Source organism: Physella acuta, unplaced genomic scaffold, assembly GCF_028476545.2.
Source record: "Physella acuta isolate Inbredline_101_S28 unplaced genomic scaffold, ASM2847654v3 ptg000008l, whole genome shotgun sequence".
In the NCBI taxonomy this organism is placed as follows: domain Eukaryota; kingdom Metazoa; phylum Mollusca; class Gastropoda; family Physidae; genus Physella; species Physella acuta.
Window position 1 is genome coordinate 47,181 of NW_026731528.1, and position 26,170 is coordinate 73,350.

General features: G+C 37.4%; 1 protein-coding gene across 1 annotated transcript in view; it reads right to left on the minus strand.

Annotated features, from left to right (window-relative positions):
* Positions 1-2,098: 2,098 nt before the first annotated feature.
* The window catches only part of LOC131952656 (proto-oncogene tyrosine-protein kinase receptor Ret), a 116,812-nt gene continuing 92,740 nt past the window's right edge, over positions 2,099-26,170 (minus strand). Inside the window, exons 15-23 of the mRNA XM_059315454.1 lie at positions 22,950-23,057; positions 16,037-16,260; positions 14,689-14,811; positions 7,547-7,617; positions 6,041-6,081; positions 5,753-5,849; positions 4,855-4,954; positions 3,011-3,062; positions 2,099-2,825 (exon numbers count right to left, since the gene is read on the minus strand). Coding sequence (XP_059171437.1) covers positions 2,551-2,825; positions 3,011-3,062; positions 4,855-4,954; positions 5,753-5,849; positions 6,041-6,081; positions 7,547-7,617; positions 14,689-14,811; positions 16,037-16,260; positions 22,950-23,057 — 1,091 coding nt within the window. The 3' untranslated portion in view covers positions 2,099-2,550. The remainder of the gene's footprint in view (positions 2,826-3,010; positions 3,063-4,854; positions 4,955-5,752; positions 5,850-6,040; positions 6,082-7,546; positions 7,618-14,688; positions 14,812-16,036; positions 16,261-22,949; positions 23,058-26,170) is intronic.

Consider the following 26,170-nt stretch of genomic DNA (forward strand, 5'->3'; position numbering starts at 1 on the left):
CAAACAGAAAAAAAGCGCAAACAGAGAAATGCGCAACCAGAAAAAACACAACGAAAAATGTGCAAAAGAGAAATTTTTCACAAAGACCATATGTACTAGATGACACATTTATACATGACTGTTAGGGCTGCTGTAAGAGTGTCGTGTTTGATCACGTGATCTACTACCATTTAAAGCGTACCACTACCATCTGCATTCCCATCACCACGATACAGGCGATAATCACTTTACACAATGCCTATTATTTTCTTGGTCAATAATTATTCAACTACTATTCTCGTATAAACATAAAACTATCGACATTACACGAAGTATCTTTCACATTCTCCCTAGTCCGAACTACCTAGCTTGCATACCATAACAACCCGTACCTATGGCAAAACTTCACTCACTTGCGCTTTTTTCCGTGTGCTCTTTTTTTCCGATGCGCTTTTTGTTTTGCGCTTATGTCCGTTGCGCTTTTTTCCGTTGCGGTTCTTTCTGGGAACCCCAGCAATCCCATGTTTCCCCTGCAGTCTTATCAAACACCCCATCTCCTATGTGAGATGTCCGGTCAAAACATGAGACAAATTAAAACAAATATGTAATGCATTAGCCTTTTAGCATGACTTTATTTAAGTTGTTTTGACATACTCGTAGTGAAATAAAAAAAAAAATAAATAAAAGCCTCAAGGCCAGGGAGCAGTGTCTCTGGTGCTAAAAAAATTAGCATATCATTGTTTACAATTATGTTCAATAATTAAAAATTAATATATCTCATTGTTCAAAATTATGTTCAATGATTAAAAATTAGCATATCTCATTGTTTACAATTAATGTTCAATCATTTCGAAAAATTTAATAATGCACTTTTTAACAAACCTATGTACAATTAAATCACAAGTCAGAAAAACATCAGAAAGCTGAAAAGTCAATAACAAAACTCGTTTTCCTGCTTTGATCGCAGTTATAGAGAATAAACTAGGTTGTCTACCTTGCCCAAAACGTTCGATAATAATGAGTTTGACTAAATTGGTAAAAATAAAACTAAGTTGTCTTACTTTCATCGAGTTTTTGGAGTCTATATTTTACAGTAGGCTACTTAAAATTGAGTATGCTATGTTTTAAAGTTAAAAAACCAATTTTTTGTTTTTTAAAATGACAGTTATAAAAAAGTCGCAAAATAAAATAATGGCCCCTTTTTTTCAATCTATAAAACTTATTTGGGTGAAGTATTGTATTAAAACTAAATTAAAATTAAGATTCTTTAACGTTAATATCTATATAAGTTAAATGTGGTTTTCTCAATTTACTTAACTCTATCTTTGAAAACAAGTGTCCAACTTAAGGAGCCACTGTTTCTTCATTGGAACCATAAAATTACCCCCCCCCCCCCACCTTACCTTCGTGTTAGTGCATTAAGACAAATTGCATTTTACTTTTCACAACTTAAACTTGTGTGTACTGAAGAATTGACAAGGAATGTTCAAATGTGGAACATCGAGTTTGGTGCTGTAGTACATAGTTGGCAGTAATCAAGTAATGGATGAAATACTCTCAGAGTAACAGTCAACAAATAAAGGTAAAATCTGACTTCAGTAAGAATTACAACCCTCTTGATATTTGGTACACTTAAATTCAACTATATATATATATATATATATATATATATATATATATATATATATATATATATATATATATATATATATATATATATATATATATACAGGTGTATATATATATATATATATATATATATATATATATATATATATATATATATATATATATATATATATATATATATATATATATATATATATATGTATATATATATATATATATACAGGTATATATATAATATGTTTATATTAATATAAGTATAAATTATTTTTACATATAAGTATATGTATAAATACATGTTTATATATATATATATATATATATATATATATATATATATACACATGTATATATATACATATATATGTATATATACATATATATGTATATATATATATACATGTATATATATATATATATATATATATATATATATATATATATATATATATATATATATATATATATGTATACATATATATGTGTGTGTGAATACATTTGTGATGAATGTGAATGTACATATGTATGTGTGTGGTGCGTTTATGTGCTTGTTTCAACATTGAAAATGCTAACATAATGGTGATCTATGAAATCAGCTTTTTTTATGAAATCAAGAAAAAAAATTAGCGTTGATTCCACAAAGTCAATAATTTTTTTTTCAAAAAGTTTATCGGTAATGGCACACAATAGTAAAATATGTACATTATTTCATAGCTTTGGAAAGTGTAACAACATTAAATTATACAATCCGCAATATGTCACTTTGATTTCTTTTATGAGAGCAGAGACCATCCCTTAACGATCACAAGCTTCATTAATTTGTTGTTGAAGTTTCATTTTGTTCCGGAAAATATCACATAGAAATTTTATAAAATTTCTTCCGTGACTCGAGAATTCAGCAAAAACATTTCAGTACTTAAATATCTCGCGAATCCCGTCATGCCCTCAGACGTAGGTGAAGTTCTCATGGACCAGCACCCTGCCGGGCTTCTTGTGACCGTCGTGGTAGCCCATGCTAAGCTGGGTCACCAGCTCCTCGTCCGTCTCCTCCTTCTCCGGGTGGACCAGCAGTTTGGACAGCTCCGGACACTCGCTGTCCCCGAGCTCCTCCGAGGGCCAGCTGGTGGTCACGTAGGCGTCCGGCGGGCACTGTTTGGTGCTGCTGGTGGTGCTGGTGTTGTTGTAGTGGTGGATGACGTCACACGGCCTCTCGTCAAAATCTGAGGCAGTAGTTGAAAAAAAGATGGAGGTGTAATAAATAACGAAACAAAAATATCTATTGGTTATTATCACTGTAAGGCGTAACAAAGGGGTGCGAAGGGCTGACCACTCCCTTCTTATAATAAATCAGAATTACAATAATTGAGAAGTATATTTTTTTAAAAAATTCTAGGTAGCTACTCACCATAACTAGTGATGGACGAGAAGTAGTTGCCATTTGATAATTCGAGATATTCCTGTAAAAAAAAAGAATTAGATTTATTTTTAATAACTTAATAACTTAATATCTAGTATTTATTATTATTTTTCATTTCTGATAATTTGTGCATTTTAATTTTTATTGAAATGTAGACATATATTTAGTGCAAGTAAGCGTATTTATTCAAAAGCATGATATACCTACTGATATTAAAATAATATCTCAGAACAAAAGCTTAGTAACTATTTTCAGGGCTTTCAAATGGGGATGTGCGTATATGTGTGAGAGGGGGCGGGAGTAAGGTTGCGGCGCTGGTTGAAACTTAAGCCCTATGAGTTACAGGTTAAACAATAAATTCTTACAAATGATCCCATTACTGGTCAGTTTTAAAGTAAAAAAATTAAAAATAAACAACACACCAATATATGGGGTGTGTGTTTATTGGGTGCATAGGCAATTATATGAAAAAAAAAGTATATGATTTAAAGGATAGGGAGGGGTATGAGGTGGAAAAAAACTGCCACAAAGAACACATCGTCAAACTATTTATAAATCTAGTATCCAATTGGTGGATAAAATAAGCTGGGAGGGGAAGAAGTGGGTGTAGGAAGCGGGCGTTGGGTTCGCATGTCTCTTCCTATAGTCATTAGACGCCCATGGACAAAAAAAAAAGTGAGCACTCAGGCAGGAGATTCAGATAAATCTGGAACTAACGGACTTATTAACCCAAAACTGAGACTCTCGTGGCACCTCAATGACGCGGCGCTCGAGGGGAGTGGACTAGCCAACCCGTCCCCAGAGAATACGTTGAATGAATATCTTCTATAGTCGGCGATAGAATAAATAATTTTTTATACCACTCACAGAAAATTATTTATAGTTAAAAATAATTTACTAGCCAACAATCGAAAGAAGTTTGCAATTTTATTCCAGTAGACTTAAAGTGCTATGACGAAAAAGAAAATCGGCATTTTCTTTTCTTTTTGGTAGGCGTAGCGGGACTTGTTGTGTTGGGAGCAATGCAATTGTTTACTATATTCTGTTGCAATAAGTAATTTAGTATGTTTACCATATTCTGTTGCAATAAGTGATCGAGTATGTTTACCATATTCTGTTGCAATAAGTAATTGAGTATGTTTACCATATTCTGTTGCAATAAGTAATCGAGTATGTTTACCATATTTTTGTTTGTAATAAGTAATCGAGTATGTTTACCATATTCTGTTGCAATAAGTAATCGAGTATGTTTACCATATTCTGTTGCACTAAGTAATCGAGTATGTTTACCATATTCTGTTGCAATAAGTAATCGAGTATGTTTACCATATTTTTGTTTGTAATAAGTAATCGAGTATGTTTACCATATTCTGTTGCAATAAGTAATCGAGTATGTTTACCATATTCTGTTGCACTAAGTAATCGAGTATGTTTACCATATTCTGTTGCAATAAATAATCGAGTATGTTTACCATATTCTGTTGCAATAAATAATCGAGTATGTTTACCATATTCTGTTGCAATAAGTAATCGAGTATGTTTACCATATTCTGTTGCAATAAGTAATCGAGTATGTTTACCATATTCTGTTGCACTAAGTAATCGAGTATGTTTACCATATTCTGTTGCAATAAGTAATCGATTATGTTTACCATATTCTGTTGCAATAAGTAATCGAGTATGTTTACCATATTCTGTTGCAATAAGTGATCGAGTATGTTTACCATATTCTGTTGCAATGAGTAATCGAGTATGTTTACCATATTCTGTTGCAAAAAGTAATCGAGTATGTTTACCATATTCTGTTGCAAAAAGTAATCGAGTATGTTTACCATATTCTGTTGCAATAAGTGATCGAGTATGTCCCTCAGCACAGAGAAATGTGGACGATTTTCAGGCTCCGTTTTCCAACACTTCTGCATGATGGCGTACCTGTAAACACGAACTTTTTGATAAATGACACTGTACGTATATAGGCCGTAGATGAATGATATAACGTACGGTTGTAAAATAATGCACAAGTAGGGCATTACATCATTGCTTTTTTTTTTCTACCGATATTACTTTAAGAGTTAGGGTTCAGGATAGAGCAGTATTGGACCTATTGTCGTATTTAGAGATAAGGCGGGTTTAGGGTTAAGCCCGCCACAATATTAAATTACGTGACCACTAGATTAAATCACATGACCAGGGGCGTAGCGAGGGGGGGGGGGGCGGGGGGGTGCGGACCGCACCGGGTGACACCATTTAGGGGGGTGACACCAAGGCAAAAAATAGCAAAATACATAGAGAAAAACTCGAGGGGGGGGTGCAAATCGAAAGTTTGAGGGGGGGGGGGGGGTGCAAATCGAAAACTCGAGGGGGGGGGGGGGGTGCAAATCGAAAGTTTGAGGGGGGGGTGCAAATCGAAAATTTTAAAGTTTGTCCCTGGGAAGGGTCTCTATGCCTCTGGGGGGGTGACACCATTAAGTGCCGCACCGGGTGACACCCGACCTCGCTACGCCACTGCACATGACCACAACATTAAATCACGAGACCATAATATCAAATCCCGTGACTGCAAGATTAAATCACGTGACCACAACATTAAATCACGAGACCATAATATCAAATCACGTGACTACAAGATTAAATCACATGACCACAATATTAAATCACGAGACCATAATATCAAATCACGTGACTACAAGATTAAATCACGTGACTACAAGATGAAATCACGTGACTCACAATTCCTCCGGGCAATCTTCCGGTCTGTCCATCCGGTAGCCAGTGCTGAGTAGAGGGAAGATTCTCTCCGGGGGTATGCCTGGGTAGGGCGACGCCCCTGTCGTTGGTAAAAGAAAAAGAAAAATTGAATCGATTTGATCATGTTTTTTTAAAACGACACTTCTTCATGTCTATAACTCGTTTTTTTCTACTCAAAGACCATGCTATTCTTACTAACTAGATTAAAAAAAAAGTTATTTCTATTTCTTGCTCAGGATAGTTTATTTTTAAAATGAAACTTGATCTTACCGAGAGTAACAATCTCCCACAGAACAATGCCGTAAGACCAGCTGGAAAAGAAGAAAATAATTTGTCTTAAGATTTCTTTATGACAGCCTTAAAAAAACAGCTAGAGCCAGATTACTACAGCCAGGGGACATTACTCTCTTCCCACGTTTCGAGTTATCCCGCTTCGCTGAATACTAGATATCCATCCAACGAAAGCTATGATGAATAATAACCCTCCTACCTGGGCTGTAGCGCCCCCATCCCTCAACATCTCATGACTTTACTACCTGGGTTGTTGACCAGAAAAATACGCAATAGAAATTCGCTGAACGGAAATTTGTGCACGAAACAGTGAGCATACGCATTTAAAAAAAAAAAATCTATAAATCAAGGACGTTAGCAAAGAATGAAAATATTTAAAGAGTTGAATAATTAAACATCTTTCCGCTTAATATGATTGACTAAAACTCTATCAGAATAAACCGGGAGTGATCTCCCCTAAACTTTCTCGAATATTCTTATATAAAATAACAGGGGATGGGAACTCGGGCTATAGACATGATTTTTAATCCATTTTAAATACTTAAAGTTTTAAAAATAGAATAAAATCTCGTAGACAAATTAATTGCGCACCAAGTGAACGCCAAATAAAAAAGCGCATAATAGTGCGCAATATTATTAGTACTTTTAAAATTTACATTAGTTTTTTGAGAAATTGGAAGTAGCGTAAATTACTACTTCCGGTCAAACGGAAATTACTCAAAATTTAACAGAAGGTAGAGAATTAGATCTTTTACTTACATGTGAAATTTCATTTATCTATCTGAAATAGTACTCAAGTTATAGGCTTTTGAAAAATTCAAAGTAGGAAAAGTACCACTTCCGGTTATCGGAAATCGCTCAAAAGTTGATACGGATCTACGATTTTGATAAAATACTTATATATGAAATTTCATCAACCTAGCTATAACGGTACTCAAGTTATCGTGTTTACACACGGACAGACAGACAGACAGACACACAGACATACGGACAAGTTTGCAAAATTATGTTTTTCCGTATCAGTGAGGTGTAAAACGTCGAGATTTGTAAAAATCTCGATTTTTTTTTTGCACGATTACAAGACTTTCTCTATAGGCTACTTCGTATATACGAGAAAGTAAAAATGAGTTTGTATTTCCGTATTTTCTGTTTGCGCAATTTTTATATTGTGCATTATTCTGTTTGCGCAATTTTTTAGATTGCACAATTTTCTGTTGCGCATTTTTCTGGGAACCGCCTGGGTTATACAATCTCACCATCCTCGAATTACAAATGCACCTCTCAGCTTCTAATACATGCTTCTCACAGAGCATTCTGAATGCACCTCCAACAAGATTAATGACGCCCGTAATGATACATCCTCGCAAGTCTAAACTTACCCAAATAGCATGTAACTTAGCCACAAAAAAAAAACAAAAAAAAAAAACGAAAAACAAATAAAAAAAAAAAAAAAAAAAAGAATTGAATAAAAGGGAGACAACTCACATGTCACTCTTCATTGTGTAGATCTGAGCATACAAGGACTCAGGCGCCATCCACTTGACTGGCATACGGCCCTGAAACCACAACAAATGGAGACGTTTCGACCTAAAGTCTTCGTTACAAGTCATGCAGAGATAATAATCGCGGTGTAACCTTGCTGCACTTTGTTTTTCAACACGTTGTCCGTGTTTACTAGAAGTGTTGAATTTACCAATCTAAGTCCGTAAAATTTGTTAGTGTTAGGGTATTATTTGTGGGGATTATATTTTCTCTTATATATGGATTAGTTTTTATCTATTTAAGGATAGAGGTTTAAAAATGGGTTAGTGTTAGGGTATAATTTGATGGGATTATGTTTTCTTTTATACAGGATTACTTTTTATCTATTTAAGGATAGAGGTTTAAAAATGTGTTAGTGTTAGGGTATAATTTGATGGGATTATGTTTTGTCTTATAGGGATTAGCGTTTAGCTTGTGAAGTTAAGACTTAAAAAAACTTAGATTTTATTTCACTAGTTAGGTTATTGTCAATATTCTGGGAATCACAACTTAGGGTTAAGATGACATTTAGTTTTTCATCCACGTCGCTAGGCCGGTAAAGCCATACGCGAAATAAGTGCTGTTGTGCCTGTGTGATTTGGGTGATGTGTGTGATGTGCGTGATCTGTTAACAATGAATATTTAGCAGAACTGGAAAACCTTCCCCTCCCTAGCGGATCCAAACAAACACGACATAGGAAACACGATACAGGACAAAACGCTTGGAGTATGTATAAGAGTGGGGGGGGGGGGTTCATTTTTCGGCTTATTTCGAATATTTGATCCTTGTTAGGGGCTGGACTCCCTGAGTCCTGGTTCCCTGGGAGGTATGAACCCTCAAAGGTGTGAACCATGGAAGGTCTGAACCCTGGGATGTGTGAATCATGAAAGGTCTGAACCCTAAAAGGTCTGAACCCCTGAAGGTCTGATAAAAAAGAAACTCAAAACCCAACACTTTCTGTATTTGTCTCATGCGAGCCTTAAGTAACATTGTAGGTCTAATATTACGAAATTGTATGTGTTTGTCTGTATATATATATATATATATATATATATATATATATATATATATATATATATATATATATATATATATATATATGAATAATCCGAGATAAGTCTACAGGCGTGTTGTCTTCATACATTACATTGTCTCCCCTGGATTAAATTTAGGGTAAATGTTAGGGTAAAGTTTAGGGTTTAAAACAGTTACTTATTTGTGTTTTGATAGTGGGTATCCATATATGGGATGTGTGTGGTGAAAGTAGGTACCCATATATGTGTTGAGTGTAGTTTTTTTTTAGGTACCCATATATGTGTTGAGTGTTTTTTTTTAGGTACCCATGTATGTGTTGAGTGTTGTTTTTTTAGGTACTTATATATGTGTTGAGTATTGTGTGATTAGGTACCCATATATGTATTGAGTGTTGTGTGATCAAGTACCCATATATGTGTTGACTGTTGTGTGATTAGGTACCCATTTATGGGAACAGTGTTTTGTGATTAGGTACCCATATATGTATTGAGTGTTGTGTGATTAGGTACCCATATATGTGTTGAGTGTTGTGTGATTAGGTACCCATATATGTGTTGAGTGTTGTGTGATTAGGTACCCATATATGTGTTGAGTATTGTGTGAGTAGATACCCATATACGTGTTGAGTGTTGTGTGATCAGGTACCCATATATGTGTTGTGTGATTAAGTACCCACATATGTGTTGAGTGTTGTGTGATTAGGTACCCATATATGTGTTGAGTATTGTGTGAGTAGATACCCATATACGTGTTGAGTGTTGTGTGATCAGGTACCCATATATGTGTTGAGTGTTGTGTGATGAGGTACCCATATACGTGTTGAGTGTTGTGTGATTAGGTTCCCATATATATGTGTTGAGTGTTGTGTGATTATGTACCCATATATGTAGAGTGTTGTGTGATTAGGTACCCATATATGTGTTGAGTGTTGTGTGATCAGGGACCCATATATGTGTTGAGTGTTGTGTGATTAAGTACCCATATATGTGTTGAGTGTTGTGTGATCAGGGACCCATATATGTGTTGAGTGTTGTGTGATAAGGTACCCATATATGTGTTGAGTGTTGTGTAATTAGGTACCCATATATGTGTTGAGTGTTGTGTGATTAGGTACCCATATATGTGTTGAGTGTTGTGTGATTAGGTACCCATATATGTGTTGAGTGTTGTGTGATTAGGTACCCATATATGTGTTGAGTGTTGTGTGATTAGGTACCCATATATGTGTTGAGTGTGGTGAAAATGGGTACCCATATATGGGATGAGTGTTGTGTGATTAGGTACCCATATATGTGTTGTGTGATTAAGTACCCATATATGTGTTGAGTGTTGTGTGATCAAGTACCCATATATGTGTTGACTGTTGTGTGATTAGGTACCCATTTATGGGAACAGTGTTTTGTGATTAGGTACCCATATATGTATTGAGTGTTGTGTGATTAGGTACCCATATATGTGTTGAGTATTGTGTGATTAGGTACCCATATACGTGTTGAGTGTTGTGTGATTAGGTTCCCATATATATGTGTTGAGTGTTGTGTGATTATGTACCCATATATGTGGAGTGTTGTGTGATTAGGTACCCATATATGTGTTGAGTGTTGTGTGATCAGGGACCCATATATGTGTTGAGTGTTGTGTGATTAGGTACCCATATATGTGTTGAGTGTTGTGTGATCAGGGACCCATATATGTGTTGAGTGTTGTGTGATAAGGTACCCATATATGTGTTGAGTGTTGTGTGATTAGGTACCCATATATGTGTTGAGTGTTGTGTGATTAGGTACCCATATATGTGTTGAGTGTTGTGTGATTAGGTACCCATATATGTGTTGAGTGTTGTGTGATTAGGTACCCATATATGTGTTGAGTGTTGTGTGATTAGGTACCCATATATGTGTTGAGTGTGGTGAAAATGGGTACCCATATATGGGATGAGTGTTGTGTGATTAGGTACCCATATATGTGTTGTGTGATTAAGTACCCATATATGTGTTGAGTGTTGTGTGATCAGGTACCCATATATGTGTTGAGTGTTGTGTGATTAGGTACCCATATATGTGTTGAGTGTTGTGTAATTAGGTACCCATATATGTGTTGAGTGTTGTGTAATTAGGTACCCATTTATGTGTTGAGTGTTGTGTGATTAGGTACCCATATATGTGTTGAGTGTTGTGTGATTAGGTACCCATATATGTGTTGAGTGTTGAGTGATTAGGTACCCACATATGTGTTGAGTGTTGTGTGATTAGGTACCCATATATGTGTTGAGTGTTGTGTGATTAGGTACCCATATGTGTGTTGAGTGTTGAGTGATTAGGTACCCACATATGTGTTGAGTGTTGTGTGATTAGGTACCCGATAGAATGAATGTGGTGAATGTTGTGGAGGCGCCAAGATTCTAGAGGCCCAATGATAAAAAGTGAACCTACAACTTTCTCAGACCAATTCAAATAAAATGTTCCACATCTTGGGCTTATCTTTCTTTCCACTTTAAAACACCAGGGGAGGTAACGTTTTATTTGTTTAAATTTGTAATTATCTTTCGTTTCTTGCACAGTTCCTTCCCCTCACATACGGTTTCTTCGTTTCAATGGCTAATCTAATTTCATAATTTAATTTCAGCGGTATTAAATGTTCGTTCTTACTCCAATCCACATTTTTAAAGTCAATGACACTTTTCCTTAAACATTAATAGTACATTACCTAAATTTCATCTGCCATCTTTATCTTCACATTTACTAGTGTAGGAATTCAAGTCTTGTAATGACAATGATATCTTTGTATGTTGTTATTTGAGTTGAAATCTCACAAAAGAATTTTCTTTAATTTAGAGGTTGTTTTTTTTAAACAACAAAAATTGACATCTCCTCGCCCAGGTGACCTTTCTCCGAGTTGTCGCGTCACCGACTTGGCAAACGTCCATTTGACCGGGTTCCCTCCCCCCCACCAATTTTCCAATAATGCAGCTCATTGATTACCCATACTTTCATATTCATAGAATCAACGACGCTGACAACAATGCAACAAGCCCATACATTACAATAATCCACGGAACTAGACCTGTATAACCGTTACCCTACTCCTAAACTTAATTCTAGACGAATAACGTGGGTTTGGGTTAACCGACGGGACAAACATTCATTGTAAGAATGTGGGCACAATTTTATTATAGAGCTTTATAAAAATAGCATTTCATTAATAAAAAAAAAACAACCCATGAGCTTCACAGGGGAGAATACTAAATTATTAAGCAGGGGAGGTCACTGTGTAACTTATCAGGGGTAGTAACTCTAAAACTTATTAGAAAGATTAGTGTGTAATTTACCAGGGGAGATGACTGTGTATTGTATCAGATTGGTTCACTGTGTAATATAGCAGGAATAGTCATTGTGTGGATTAGCAGAGAGGATACTATATTTAACCTTATGCAAGTTCATTGTGTTATATGGCAGGGAAGGTCACATTTTTATTCAGCAAGGAAGTCAGTCTGTTATTTTAGAACATGAAGTGGTGATTGAAGGTGATTGATAAGTGCTGTTGATCTTTTTTCTTCCAAACTGTCTAAAACTAAAAATAAATTATTACTAGTAATTTTTTACTCATAAATTTAGACCCTGAGCACTATAAAAATCTAACACTTAAATCCATCGAAGTATCCACGACAAACGTTTTACATTTTACAAACATGTTACATACAGAATTGAGCTTTATATATTAGATTACTATTTTTGTATGTCTTAAAATGTAATTAAAAAATCTAACTGGTCTGCGATGGATATGGCTGTTCGAAAGGGAAGAATATTTGATGTGTCTTGTGGTATTCAACATAACATAGAAAAATGTAAAGAATTACCTAAATTATAACTTTTTTTTTTCAGCTCATACTAAGTGGTGGGGAGGTAACACTACTCAACCGACCACACACCCAAATCTTTGACTTGTAGTTTAGGCGCCTATAACATGCAGAAGAACCCGCCCAAATTTGTGTTTTAGCAAACTAGGCTCTTGATTTGAAGCCAAGTTTGTTTACCTAGGGTTACAGCGATGTTTGGTTAGCTAGATCTGCAGACTTTTATTTACCTAGATTTACAGCCATGTTTGTTTACCTAGACCTGTAGCAGTTTGTTTACCTAGACCTGTAGCAATTTGTTTACCTAGACTTACAGCGATGTTTGTTTACCTAGACTTACAGCGATGTTTGTTTACCTAGACCTGTAGCAGTTTTTTTTACCTAGACCTGTAGCAGTTTGTTTACCTAGACCTGTAGCAGTTTGTTTACCTAGACCTGTAGCAGTTTGTTTACCTAGACCTGTAGCAGTTTGTTTACCTACACCTGGAGCAGTTTGTTTACCTAGACCTGTAGCAGTTTGTTTACCTAGACCTGTAGCAGTTTGTTTACCTAGACCTGTAGCAGTTTGTTTACCTAGACCTGGAGCAGTTTGTTTACCTAGACCTGTAGCAGTTTGTTTACCTAGACCTGTAGCAGTTTGTTTACCTAGACCTGTAGCAGTTTGTTTACCTAGACCTGGAGCAGTTTGTTTACCTAGACCTGTAGCAGTTTTTTTTACCTAGACCTGGAGCAGTTTGTTTACCTAGACCTGGAGCAGTTTTTTTTACCTAGACCTGGAGCAGTTTGTTTACCTAGACCTGTAGCAGTTTGTTTACCTAGACCTGTAGCAGTTTGTTTACCTAGACCTGTAGCAGTTTGTTTACCTAGACCTGGTGCAGTTTGTTTACCTAGACCTGTAGCAGTTTGTTTACCTAGACCTGTAGCAGTTTGTTTACCTAGACCTGTAGCAGTTTGTTTACCTAGACCTGTAGCAGTTTGTTTACCTAGACCTGTAGCAGTTTGTTTACCTAGACCAGGAGCAGTTTGTTTACCTAGACCTGTAGCAGTTTTTTTTACCTAGACCTGGAGCAGTTTGTTTACCTAGACCTGTAGCAGTTTGTTTACCTAGACCTGTAGCAGTTTTTTTTACCTAGACCTGGAGCAGTTTGTTTACCTAGACCTGTAGCAGTTTGTTTACCTAGACCTGTAGCAGTTTGTTTACCTAGACCTGGTGCAGTTTGTTTACCTAGACCTGTAGCAGTTTGTTTACCTAGACCTGTAGCAGTTTGTTTACCTAGACCTGTAGCAGTTTGTTTACCTAGACCTGTAGCAGTTTGTTTACCTAGACCTGTAGCAGTTTGTTTACCTAGACCAGGAGCAGTTTGTTTACCTAGACCTGTAGCAGTTTTTTTTACCTAGACCTGGAGCAGTTTGTTTACCTAGACCTGTAGCAGTTTGTTTACCTAGACCTGTAGCAGTTTTTTTTACCTAGACCTGGAGCAGTTTGTTTACCTAGACCTGGAGCAGTTTGTTTACCTAGACCAGGAGCAGTTTGTTTACCTAGACCTGTAGCAGTTTTTTTTACCTAGACCTGGAGCAGTTTGTTTACCTAGACCTGTAGCAGTTTGTTTACCTAGACCTGTAGCAGTTTGTTTACCTAGACCTGGAGCAGTTTGTTTACTTAGACCTGTAGCAGTTTTTTTTACCTAGACCTGGAGCAGTTTGTTTACCTAGACCTGGAGCAGTTTGTTTACCTAGACCTGTAGCAGTTTGTTTACCTAGACCTGGAGCAGTTTGTTTACCTAGACCTGGAGCAGTTTGTTTACCTAGACCTGTAGCAGTTTGTTTACCTAGACCTGGAGCAGTTTGTTTACCTAGACCTGCAGCAGTTTGTTTACCTAGACCTGTAGCAGTTTGTTTACCTAGACCTGTAGCAGTTTGTTTACCTACACCTGGAGCAGTTTGTTTACCTAGACCTGTAGCAGTTTGTTTACCTAGACCTGTAGCAGTTTGTTTACCTAGACCTGTAGCAGTTTGTTTACCTAGACCTGTAGCAGTTTGTTTACCTAGACCTGTAGCTGTTTGTTTACCTAGACCTGTAGCTGTTTGTTTACCTAGACCTGTAGCCGTTTGTTTACCTAGACCTGTAGCAGTTTGTTTACCTAGACCTGGAGACTTTTGTCTACCCAGACATGCAGCTTTGTTTATTTACCTAGACATGCAACCACATTTGTTTACCTTGCTCATTTTAAGATACGTATCCGCCTCGTAGACATCCCGACTGAGCCCGAAATCTGAAATCTTCAGCTTCATCCCCTCCGTCACCAGCACATTTCTGGCCGCCAAATCCCTGTGGACGATCTAGTGGAGGCAAAAAAAAAAAAAAATCCGATAATTAAAACACCTCTTTCATCTCCACGTCCTACCTTAAACAATTTCAGAAACATTAGCCGGGCCCATTTATCTATCAGCTTACAAACAGAAAAAAAAGAGTTAAAAAGAGCTTTTTTTTTTTTTAAAGCGGGTGTTGGTTTCCTTTGGAAAAAAAATTGCGTTTTTTTTCAGCAGTAATAAATCAAAACTGTGATGCTGGCGTGTCGGCAGTGACGTCACAACGAGCCAGCTTCATTAAATATGCAGAGGCAATTCATTGGCTGAAAAAACAGGACAACCGAGCTGTTGACGCGTGCACTAGTTTGAAGCTGTCGGGTATGGGGGCTGTTGGTGTCGGGTGTGGGGGCTGTTGGAGTCGGGTTTAGGCCCTCCTGAACTCATCAATCAGTCTACGAGTGCCAGCCATCAGACGGTAAGATGGCAGAAACAAAGCGGTTTGATTTTTCTCACAAGGACCAAAAGGTTTCTTGTCCTTTTGGTGCTGGAGTTTCTATTTTTTAATACACGATCATGGCAACCGGCAGCCGGACGTGCAGCTGCATTTTCAGTATCAAGTGTCCGGCAACCGGTCATGTAGCTGAATTTATCAGAGTATATTTTCCACACGGCTAGCATAGTTTAGATCTATATACTATGTGCTTTATCAGACGTGACGGTTCATAAAGTCGAGTCCAAAGGGTTCTTTAATATTGGCACGTGAGTAGATTGCGTCGAGTTTAGTTTACCTGATTCGAGCCAGGTACCAATTAGAGCTGAGTGGACTCAGGGACATCCTTACGGCCATTGCAACCAAAACTTAAGAAATCAATCAGCAATCGCGTGCTGCATCACTCGATACATTTCAATCTTTCGTGTTCCTTCCCGCCAAATTTTCCTAACTCAAACAGCTTCTACTTATCAAAACAATGACAAGTCCCTAACCCAAACCCTAATGCTGACCGTATCTTTAACCCTAATGCTGTTCCTATCTTTAGCACTAACTCAAACAATTAAGCTGACACGTTTAATAACACTGACCCAAACTCTGATCAGCCTTACCAGCATGTAAACAAAATTATACAAAACAGTTGAATCATGTCCCGCACTATATCATTAAACCATATACATAGCTGAGGAAAAGTTTGAATAATTATCGTTTTATAATAACTGCAAAGTGTTACAATTAAGTTGGTATTGAATAATTTATCCTCACCTTTAATCCAGCTAAATAATCCATCCCTTTGGCTATCTGCCAGGCAAACGAGAGCAGGTCCCTCATAGTCAGAATACGGGAGTCCCTGGTGTCGGCCAAGTTGGACTCGTTCCCGCATCGTTCTTTATCCTCCCAGCTTCGTCCTTTGTTCTTCAGCTTTGATGATCGCAGGAAACTCCGGAGTGAGCCGAGTTCACAGTACTCGACTATAACGTACAGGGGGCCTGGGGGTGGAGGAGACGTGTTATAGTGGGGGTCTGGGGGGGGGGTGGGGAGGGGTAGAGAGACATGTTACAGTACTCGACTATAACGTACAGTGGACCTGGGGGTGGAGGAGATGTATTAATGGGGGTCTGGGGGTAGGGGAGATGGGGTACAAGGCCTGGGGGCGGAGGAGTGTTACAGGGAGCCTGGGGGTAGGGGAGATATGGTACAGGGACGCATTTGAAGTTAACATAGAGGTCGGTGGGGGGGGGGGGGGTAGTGTCGATATGAGATTTCAGTTCAGATCAATCCTAACCCAAAATGTTTGTTAAAGTTATTAAGAAGTTCAAACCAAAACAAAAGAAAAAGAAAAACTAACATCTACACTGAAGATTTATCGTAAGGTGAGACAATCAATTAGAGATTAAATGTTTTCTTGAAGTCTGGCATCACTGCGGTGCTAGTGAGGTGGGGGGGGGGGGAGAGGATGATTGGGGAGGGAAAAGGGATAGAGGAAGATGAAACCATATAAACCTATTTACTTTAACTGAAAGCAAACGTAAATCTAATTAAAAAAGCCATCTTAAAGTGCAAGAAACCTTGTTACTGTTACTCTTTCATCCCACATTTGGGATGTCTATTGGTGGAGTATGATGTGTATTGGTGATGTGAGATGTCTACTTGTGATGTAAGATGTCTACTTGTGATTTAAAGTGTCTATTGATGATGTGAGATGTAGGAAGTGATGTGTTTATTAAAAAGTTAGGTTCTTTATGTGAACTGTAGCAAACATGTATCACAATCAATTATACTTTTCGATTTTGTTTCTCAAAACTTTATCAAGAAGCTCAGTTCGTTCGATTATTTGTACTAGTGTTATTATAATCCAACGTCCAGCTCAAAACTGGCCGAGATTTCAAAAGGCATTGAACGCCTCGGCAGTATCGCGGTTCCCAGAAAAATGCGCAAACGGAAAAATGCCTAAATACAAGATAAATTATACTAATACTTTTTAACGTAGTCATATTTCGTGAAAAAGCGTTTCATTATGCTACAATGTACATGTGATCATTCTTTTTTAATGTCTATAAAAGCTAGACTTAAGGAAACAAAAAATGTATTTGCAAACGTTTTTTTGTGCGCAGTTTTCCGGTTCGCATCTTTCCGGTCGCCCAGTATCGTATATTTGTGTTGTACAGCGCTAGTGTCATTGAAGTAGACAACTCATGTTATGTACATAGTGGGATCAGTCCCAGGTCTGAGATACCATAGCAGTATCCAAGCAGGCGGTGTCAACACAAATTTGATTACATTTGTACGGTCTCATTAGCCCAAGTGCTGACTTAATTAGCGATATTGAGTTTTGCACAAAGGTGAGGCTAAAAATGATTTCCAAAAATTAAATTTAGCGAGTGATGTTGTTAACGGAACATGATTTCTGGTTGACCTTTTCTTGTGGGTGGTAGGTCATGGGATGGTTTCATAATAGGTCATATTATGGTTTTATAATAGGTCATGGGATGGTTTTATAATAGGTCATATTATGGTTTTATAACAGGACATGTGATGGTTTTATAATAGGTCTTGTCATGGTTTTATAATAGGTCATATTATGGTTTTATAACAGGACATGTGATGGTTTTATAATAGGTCATGGGATGGTTTTATAATAGGTCATATTGTGGTTTTATAATAGGTCATGTGATGGTTTTATAATAGGTCATGTCATGGTTTTATAAAATGTCATATTATGGTTTTAAAATAGGATATGGGATGGTTTTATATGTTACTTGGTAGTTTTACAAAAGGTTATTAGATCGCTTTATACTGGCAAAATAGATGTTTTTTAAATAGGTCGTATGATTGTTTTATAGTAAGTCATAGGATGGTTATATAATAGGTAATTAGATTGTCTTATATACGGTCATCAGAGGATTTTATTAGTTCTACTCCAACATTTTGCTTACTCAATGATTTCAACTTGGGCTAGTTTCTGATCTCATTATGTAAGTTTACTTCTAATATAACAATCTGGGTTTAATTTTGCTTAAAAAAATCTGGGCTTATTACTCCGCAACCAAAGTGGGCTTTTTCTTATACAACAATCTGTGCTTATTTCTATTCAGACAACTATGTAAGCCAAAATGTAGTTTAAAAAAAAACCCAGATCGACAGCTGCTTTGATCTCCCCTGATTTCGTAATCACCTGACCATTATGTCACAATGCAGATCTGAGAAGCAGGGGCGTTAATCGTGTTGATCCGCCATTTTGGTTTAGCTGTGATACTGGAAGCTGCACTGGATGTGTCAACATAGAGGTGGACACACGTTCGGACGTAGAGGGTTAACTGGACTTCCATGTCTTGATGTATTGAGGGTTAATTGGACTTTGATGTCCTGACACGGAGAGGGTTAATTGCAACATAGAGATGGAAATGTCCTGATATATAAAGGGTTAATTGGACATTCATTTCCTGACATATAAGGTTAACTGTACATTTGTGTCATGCCTTAGAGGGTTAATTGCGACACAAAAATGGACAACCGCAAAAGGTTAATTGCGACGAATAGCTTAGTTTTTACTATCTCGTATACAGAGAGTATAGAGGAAGTATTGAAATCATGCATACCATTCACATGAAATTTTGACAGTTTTCATCATATTACACCTCAGTATTCATCGTATATGGAGTATGGGGGACTTATTTTTTATTCAGATGTATCAAAGCCTCGGCGTTTTACGCGTCGTCGAGTCGGAAAAACTGGACTTTGCAATTCTGTCCGTATGTCTCTTGTGTGTGTGTCTGCTGTAAGTTCGATAACTTGAGTACCGTTACAGTTAGGTTGCCGAAAATTCATTTATAAGTGTTAAATCACATTTGAAGTTCTGTATCAACTTTTCTGCAATTTCTTTTCGGTTCTAACTGGTTTAAAAAGTGTGTTAGAACAGCATAGAATTACGGTTTTGTACTCTGTCAGTATCACTGTTAAGGTCAGGGCAAGAATTAGAGTTAAGGTCAAGGGTAAGGGTAGGTGTTGGGTTTTGAATCATGGTCCAGTAACAGACTAAGTCCAAAGTTAAAGACAGACAGGGTTCAGGGTTGGGGTCGGTATTAGGCTTAGGATCTGGGATTAGTCTTAGGTTATAAGTCATGGCCAGCAATAGTGTTAGGAAAACAACAAAACAGGCAAAATATAGCTTGCAATTTAACAGTGATTTCTTCAGCGCCGTTGCTCACAAAAACAATTACACTTGCAATAGCATTTGATTTGGTAGGTGAAGTAGAACTATTCTGTTTCCAACAGCAGGTCACATAAATGGATTAGTAACTGGAGAGTGGAAAAGTAGTGGTGAATAGTATTGCTACTGCATTCTACACGCCAAAGTCTCAGTGCGGAAGTTATACGTTTGAGGTGTGTCGGTTGACCAGAGACAAAAACTGGAAGTTAAATCTCCAAGATGTGTCGGTTGACCAGAGACAAGAACAGAAAGTTAAACCTCCAATGTGTGTCGGTTGAACAGACAAGAACAGAAAGTTAAACCTCCAATGTTGTCGGTTGACCAGAGACAAGAACTGAAAGTTAAACCTCCAATGTGTGTCGGTTGACCAGAGACAAGAACTGAAAGTTAAACCTCCAATGTGTGTCGGTTGACCAGAGACAAGAACTGAAAGTTAAACCTCCAATGTGTGTCGTTTGACCAGAGATGAGAAGCGTAAATTAAACCTTCAGGTAGAATTGATTAACCAGCACTTCAAAAATATTCCCAAATAGATAATCTAACTTTCTTCTCAACAGTTTTCATGTCAACTCCGACTTGCCGGGATTCGATCACCCGACCATGGGTGTAGCCGCGAACATAACTCAAAACTTCAAAAATAAACTAAAATGTGAACCTAGAACTCGTTAAATTCTTAAAAATACGTTTTTTAGTTTAAATTTCTGCCCAAGATTTTTTTTGCTGCTATTTTTTGCGCATGATTTCCGCGTGTCAATTCTGGGAAAAAAATGGGATCGCCCATTCGAGATTAGCTTATATCGAATTCATTGAATCCACCGACGGTGTGTGTGTGGGTGTGTGTGTGTGTGTGTGTGGCACGCGTGGGATTTCGGGGTGGGGGTGTAAAGGGAAGGGGTAGGGATAGAAGCAGCGCGAGAGTTTTGGGAATAGATTGGAAATTCTAGATCACGGTAGGCTACTCGTCTTTATTAGTTTTACACAAATTCTCTCCCTTTATCAGCTGATGAGATTGTTCGTGGGTCCGTTTCACAGAGTGATAAGTTATCTCTGCTGGTCGGCGCCTGGGAGGGGGTGGTTGGGGGGTGGGGGCGGGGGTCTATTTATCTTTTTAAAGGCTTTTATTTGACTTACTAAGTATGTGTGTGTGTTTGTGTGTGTGTGTATGTGTGGCTCGCAAATCTTGGAATATTAATTTAATTCACTTTCCATTGTCGGATTGAGCTGAAAATTGGCACAATGGTAGATCTTGGATGACAATGCAAGAATATCGAATTTTAAAAAAATATATATATTTAGCTACACAATTAGTCATTAAAATTTAATTTAGAAATTACTCTATTTAATAATAAACGGGGAGATAACACGATTTTAAAAATTCTAGCGATTGTTTGATCTGCAGGCTGTCGAGTGTGAACTTTTTTCACGGTTGGTTGATTTCGTGCACTATCGTCTATCACGAACTAATTAGTGGGAAGATAACCCAATTTTTGAGATATTTTTAGTCCCAGTCAAAGTAGCATCAACGAGTGGCTAAAAAGTCGAACTAAAAAACTGATATGAAAATATTTTTTTTAAGGAAAACGCGCTCTTTTATGGAGAAAATATTCCCTTTCATAAGGAGTTCTTTGACAGGCTTACGTTCTGTAACATAATATAAGGCCTCTGTTCCATTATCATCATTGAGCGCCCAGGCTTTTATTTTTACTCATACCAACAAATACCTTTAGTAAGGTCAGACCAAACTAAATTTATCTTTTACTTTTTTGGCATTTTTTCATTTGTAATTTTTTGTGTGATTTGTAATAAATATAATAAAAGCATTTTAATTTTAATTTTTTACGTAGGTTTATTTCTATCTGTGGTACTCAAAGCCGGTAATGTTGGTGTCTGTCATTTTGTCTGTCTTTTTGTCTGTCTGTAGTCCCGTGCCCAAAGGTAGTTTCTTGTCATAGTGTAGATCTAATTGTTATTATTCCGGCGTACAATGGCCAACAATTTCAGTCGATTAATAATTTAGACAACAAAAGTCCAAACGTGTGGCAGTTATTGTATTGGTTGACTAATCAAACATCCACTACACGACAGTGTTGTTAACTTTAATTAATTTCGTCGACCGAATTTTTTATTTTTTAAAAAGTGAATCTATAAATAGAAAGAAACCACGAGGAGGACGGGAAGACAAATAGCCGCACGTGTCAGACACAAGAAGTCAATTTATCCGTGAGTTATGCTAATTAGTTTGGGCCGGATGTGGTGAGTGGCGTTGTGGGATGGTGGTGTGGGATGGTGTTGTGCGGGTTGGTGGGGAGGGTGGTGGTGTGCGGGATGGTGGGGAGGGTGGTGGTGGGCGGGTTGGTGTTGTGGGATGGTGGTGTGGTGGTGTGGTATGGTGGTGTGGGATGATGGTGTGCGGGTAGGTGGTGTGTGATGGTGGTGTGGGATGTTGGTGTGGGATGGTGGTGTGGGATGGTGGTGTGGGATGGTGGTGTGGGATGGTGGTGTGCGGGTAGGTGGTGTGGGTTGGTGCTGTGGGATGGTGGTGTGCGGGTTAGTGCTGTGGGATGATGGTATGCGGGTACGTGTTGTGGGATGGTGGTGTGCGGGATAGTGACGTGCGGGTTGGTGTTGTGGGATGGTGTTGTGGGATGGTGGTGTGGGATGATGGTGTGCGGGTACGTGTTGTGGGATGGTGGTGTGCGGGATAGTGGCGTGCGGGTTGGTGTTGTGGGATAGTGGTGTGCGGGTTGGTGGTGAGGGATGGTCTACAGAGCCAGGTGATACATCCACCTGTCCACAGACCAGCTGACAAGACTTAATTGTGTACAGACCAGTTGACAAGACTTAATTGTGTACAGACCAGTTGACAAGACTTACCTTTCTGCGTGCAGACCAGGTGACAAGACTTACCTTTCTGTGTGCAGACCAGGTGACAAGACTTACCTTTCTGTGTGCAGACCAGGTGACAAGACTTACCTTTCTGTGTGCAGACCAGGTGACAAGACTTACCTTTCTGTGTGCAGACCAGGTGACAAGACTTACCTTTCTGTGTGCAGACCAGGTGACAAGACTTACCTTTCTGTGTGCAGACCAGGTGACAAGACTTACCTTTCTGTGTGCAGACCAGGTGACAAGACTTACCTTTCTGTGTGCAGACCAGGTGACAAGACTTACCTTTCTGTGTGCAGACCAGGTGACAAGACTTACCTTTCTGTGTGCAGACCAGGTGACAAGACTTACCTTTCTGTGTGCAGACCAGGTGACAAGACTTACCTTTCTGTGTGCAGACCAGGTGACAAGACTTACCTTTCTGCGTGCAGACCAGGTGACAAGACTTACCTTTCTGCGTGCAGACCAGGTGACAAGACTTACCTTTCTGCGTGCAGACCAGGTGACAAGACTTACCTTTCTGCGTGCAGACCAGGTGACAAGACTTACCTTTCTGCGTACAGACCAGGTGACAAGACTTACCTTTCTGCGTGCAGACGCCGAGCAGTTTGATGATGTTGGGGTGCTCGACCTCCTTCAACAGCTGTAGCTCTGAGACCAGGTCCTGGTACTCGGCACCTGAGGCATCGGCTGTGGGCAGCAGACGTGGGGAGGTCAGTGGGACATGTCTAGAGGTGCTAGTCGTTTGTTAGCTGTCGTTTACATGGATATTTTGTGTGGACATTTTCAAGGTACCCATGTGTGTGGACATTTTCACATTACCCCTGTGTGTTACTATAGGTAGTCCAAACTGGCGAAAAAGTGCGTTTTAGGGTCAGTTTTTGCGGTTTTCAAAAAAAAAATTTCACTACTTCTAGTTGTCCTATAAGAATAAAAATTATATGTCAATAAAGTTTAAGTCTTTATCTGTCGTAATCTGGTATTTTAATATCTGTAACACATGTTTGAATGTGTTTTATATTTGTTTGAAAAGTATCAGTTACGTCAACAAATTTCACCGTTTTGCGTGTACCGATCGACCCCACACTGTTTTATTTGGTCGCGGCTTCGCGACGAAGCATCGTAGAAGCATAATCTTAATGTCATTTTAAAGATCGAATTCTAGGCTATCGTTTGATGTATAAATTGAAAAAATAACTTGTTTATTTCATTTAAAAAATACAGATTTTAAACTTTAAATGACGATATATACACGGAAACAAACAAATTCTGTTTTAATTTTTACACCGATGTAAAGTTCAGTTTTATAACTACTTTGTGTTGTAAATTCAAGTATTTCTGATTTACGGTCGCGAAGCCGTACCCCCAATAAACATATAACCCTCGAGTCGACTTTCAGCCCCGAGTAAGTTGCTCGCCGAACGGTTTTAAAGGTTGACGACCGATGATGCTAAACGGATTTTACCCTTGCTAGAGCCTTCAAACAAGTTGTAAGTATCATTTTTAAAGTTTCATTTCCATTTTAATAAATGAATTTTAAGTTTGAATGTCAGTTTGGTTTAATTAGTACACGTTATTAATGTAAATTTAAACGCTACAAGTCCACGGTTTTAGCGGGTGAACTACGCTTGTACGCAGGGTGTGTTTAGACGTGAAGCTATTTAATTCAGGACATTCTAGGGACTTAAAATATGGATGCACTTAACTATTAGATGCTAGTGTTTACTAATTCTTTAAAATCTATTGACTGGGATCAATGATAGGGTCGTATTACTACAGTTTATCTGGACTATCACGTCAAAATTATGAATCGACAAACTCAAAATGGCCACCAGACTATCCTGGTTACTATGTGGACGAACTCAATTATTTACAGGGAACGAAGGTTAAATACTTATAAAATACTAATGAAACACAAAAGAAATTTATAATTATAATAACTATACATTTTTATCAATGTATTTAAAACAAAAGACACTAAATATGAAGGACTAATGTGATTAATTTTTTTATTTTCTGTTGTGCACTCTGATTCTGATTCCCCTGCTGAATAATGTGAAATGGTCTGCGCCAGTCTCCTTAATAAAATGTACCAGATCAATTTTTAGATGGTTGTGCAATTTATTAAGATTGTACATGTTGTGACTTAGTTTTAAATGTTATATTAGTTGTAAGTGTAAGTAGTACTAGTAGTATTTCTCATTATTTATTTATTTTATATGCATATAATAGTAACAATGAAGGACAGTTAAGTTGTCCTATAGGATGTTGAGAACCACAGTATGGCATCTTCATCATTGGATATCTCAACCATTGTGGGACAAGCAACGATTATTTCAAATTTCATTCAGTAGAATTACTCTTAAAAATATATATTAAAAAATATAAATTACTTTTAACAAAAAGGTGTTTTCAGGCTTTTTCATATGTTTCCAGTTATAGTCATAGGACAAATAGTAGGCCTACACAATAGGCTAGTAGTAAATTTAATTCTATTTTATTAATCACTAAATCAATTATTTATTCCATAGCTGGAGACATTTATGGTGACCTATCCAGAACTTTCCTTACAAGGGAAGGGAAGAAGGCCAAGACCCCACTCCCCCCTCCCCCCTACAATTCCCAAAACATATTACTTACTCTTGATGCTCCACAAGATCAAGGTTGAGGGAAACAAGACGTACAAAGATGTTCCCCCAAAACTGTTCCCCCAAAGCAGTTATCAGGTTTGAAAAGAAACCAAAGCATGTGGCATCAACTGCTGCATCACTTGTAGGCATCACATCTTTATTAAACTACATTACATTACATTTACTCTACTAAATTTTGATTCTGTTTGTCCTGCACTAGATAACTGTGGTATTTTTTAAAATAATATTTTAACTCATGTGATTTTTGAAAATAATTAACACATTTTTCCACGTCGATGTTACCAACACAATAATTTTAGAGTTATTCCAAAGCAAAAAAAAAAAATTGATTTTTTTTTTTTATGAAAATAAAAGTGACCAAAACGCATTTTTGTCATTTTCAATTATTTTTTTACCTTAGAAAGACTCATTTTAGATGACTGAAAAAAATTGGGCATATATATTACAAACTTTGCAGCAACTTTACCAATTTCCACACTTCTATGTTATTTAGTTTAAAAAATATGGGTTCTCAAAAATGGCACTTTTTGAAAATCAGTTTTTTACCAAATTTTGCTTTTTTAAAAATCGCATAACTTTTTTATTTATTGAGATATTTTTATAAAATTTGTGGCATAGACCTTACAGTTAAAAGTTCTTTCATGATATAGTCACTCCAGAAGTCTGCAATCAATAGTTAATTTCAGTTTGGACTACCTAGTTACTATATTTCTATGACAAATTGCTTGTCCTTATTTTCTTCAATAAATCTATCTTCACATTAACCCATCTGACCTCCTGATCTCAGTATATACACAATCTCCCATGCGAGAGTGACTTCACTTATACTACTTTTAGTCCATCCCATTCCAAAAAGATTCGAATGTCCATTTTATATACAAACTACACATGTAATTATCGCCTAATCAGTGGAATAAAAAATAAATAGATGCACACCTTATACATCTTATAATAGGTGCACACCTTATATTAGTCGCACACCTTATAATTTTTGCAGACCTTAAAATAGTTGCACACCTTATAACACTCCTCCTGGTTATAAGTAATCAAAACTTCACAATTTTAGAAGGTACCGAACCCCACTAGCGCATTCACCGAACCCTCCTTAAAATAGTTCTATAGTCCGCCCTGCCAAAACCACCATGAATCAAA